The 1,289-nt window shown below is 30.2% G+C and overlaps 1 protein-coding gene across 1 annotated transcript; it reads right to left on the bottom strand.

Moving 5' to 3' along the window:
- Positions 1-284: 284 nt before the first annotated feature.
- Phum_PHUM492410 (uncharacterized protein) lies at positions 285-590 on the bottom strand (the record flags this gene model as incomplete). Its single annotated transcript, XM_002430605.1, has 2 exons — positions 285-389; positions 483-590. 2 exons carry the CDS (start codon positions 588-590, stop codon positions 285-287), a joined length of 213 nt encoding a protein of 70 aa, XP_002430650.1.
- Positions 591-1,289: the final 699 nt, after the last annotated feature.

Raw genomic sequence — 1,289 nt, 5'->3', positions numbered from 1 at the left:
TTTTTATTATTTACGCAATAATTCATATATTTTGTTTTGTCGCCATTTTGTTTTTTTGTTTTTTATTATTGCGACGACGACTACGACGTTCATTATTCGAAGATTTACACGTTATAAAATTACTCATGTGACTCATAAACATCGCTTTAACCAAAGTCGTAGGCGTTTTATTATTATTATTATTACTATTATTATTATTATTACTATTATTATTATTATTTTCTTAGAAATGAATAATTTACTCTTGTTAAAAAAAAAAAAAAAAAAAAAATTATGATGAAACCTCATCCGTTCGCTCGTTCGCAAAAAACGCAAAAAAAAAAAAAAATTTTTTTTTGTTCGCATTCGTTTCCTTGTTTCCATAAGCAAGTTAAAGAGATATAAGATATCTAAGTACAGATGTTGAGATTTAATTACTCAAAGCAGAAGAAAATAATATTATCATCATCATCGTACTTGATGTAGATTAGAGAAAAACTTACATTGACTTTTTCCAAATATAATTCCAATTCTCTGTAAGGATCCGAACCGGAAATGACTCCGGCAGCTCTTTCGTCCGGCATCACGAGATTAGGCCCTATATCGGCCATATTTAATTATCATCTGAGTTTAAAGACTCTTCGACTTGTTTTTTTAACCATCATTCTGAAACCAAAAAAAAAAAATTAAAATTAAAAATATATTTATTTACAATACATCGTGGCAGGATAATTTTTTTTTTTTTTTTGGGAACAGACACTCGAAAATCTTCGCGCGAAATTTTCACCATTAAAAAATTGAATTTGTGTGTGTGAGTGTGTGAGAAAGAAGAAGAAAAAGAAAGAGGAGAAAAGACAGAATAAATGAAAGAAAGAGAAAGAGAAAAAAAGAAAAGGAAGGATAAATGAGAGAAAAGGAAAGAAAAGAAAAAGATACAAAAACAGAAAAATAAGAAAGAGAGAGAAAAGAAGGAAGAGGAAGAAAAAAAGAAAGGAAAAGTAAAAAAGAGAGACAAAAAAAGAGGGAAGAAAGAGAGACGGAAAGAAAGAAGGAAGGAGAGAGAAAATAAGAAAAAAGAAATAAAAGAGAGAGAGAAGAAACAGAGGCAGAAAAAGAAAGATAAGAAGAAAGAGAGAGAGAGAAAAGGAAAGAAAAAAAGAGAAAGAGAAACAGAAAGAGAGAGAGAAGAGAGAAAAACGAGAGAGAAGGAAAATGAGAGACAAAAAGAATGAGGAGAGAGAGAGAGAGAGAGAGAGAGAGAGAGAGAGAGAGAGAGAGAGAGAGAGAGAGACGGAAAAGAAAAAAATTCG

This window comes from Pediculus humanus, genomic scaffold, assembly GCF_000006295.1.
Source record: "Pediculus humanus corporis 1103172108260 genomic scaffold, whole genome shotgun sequence".
NCBI classification, from domain to species: Eukaryota; Metazoa; Arthropoda; class Insecta; order Psocodea; family Pediculidae; genus Pediculus; species Pediculus humanus.
The sequence above is the reverse complement of the archived record's forward strand: the minus strand, read 5'-3'. Positions and strand labels throughout refer to the sequence as shown.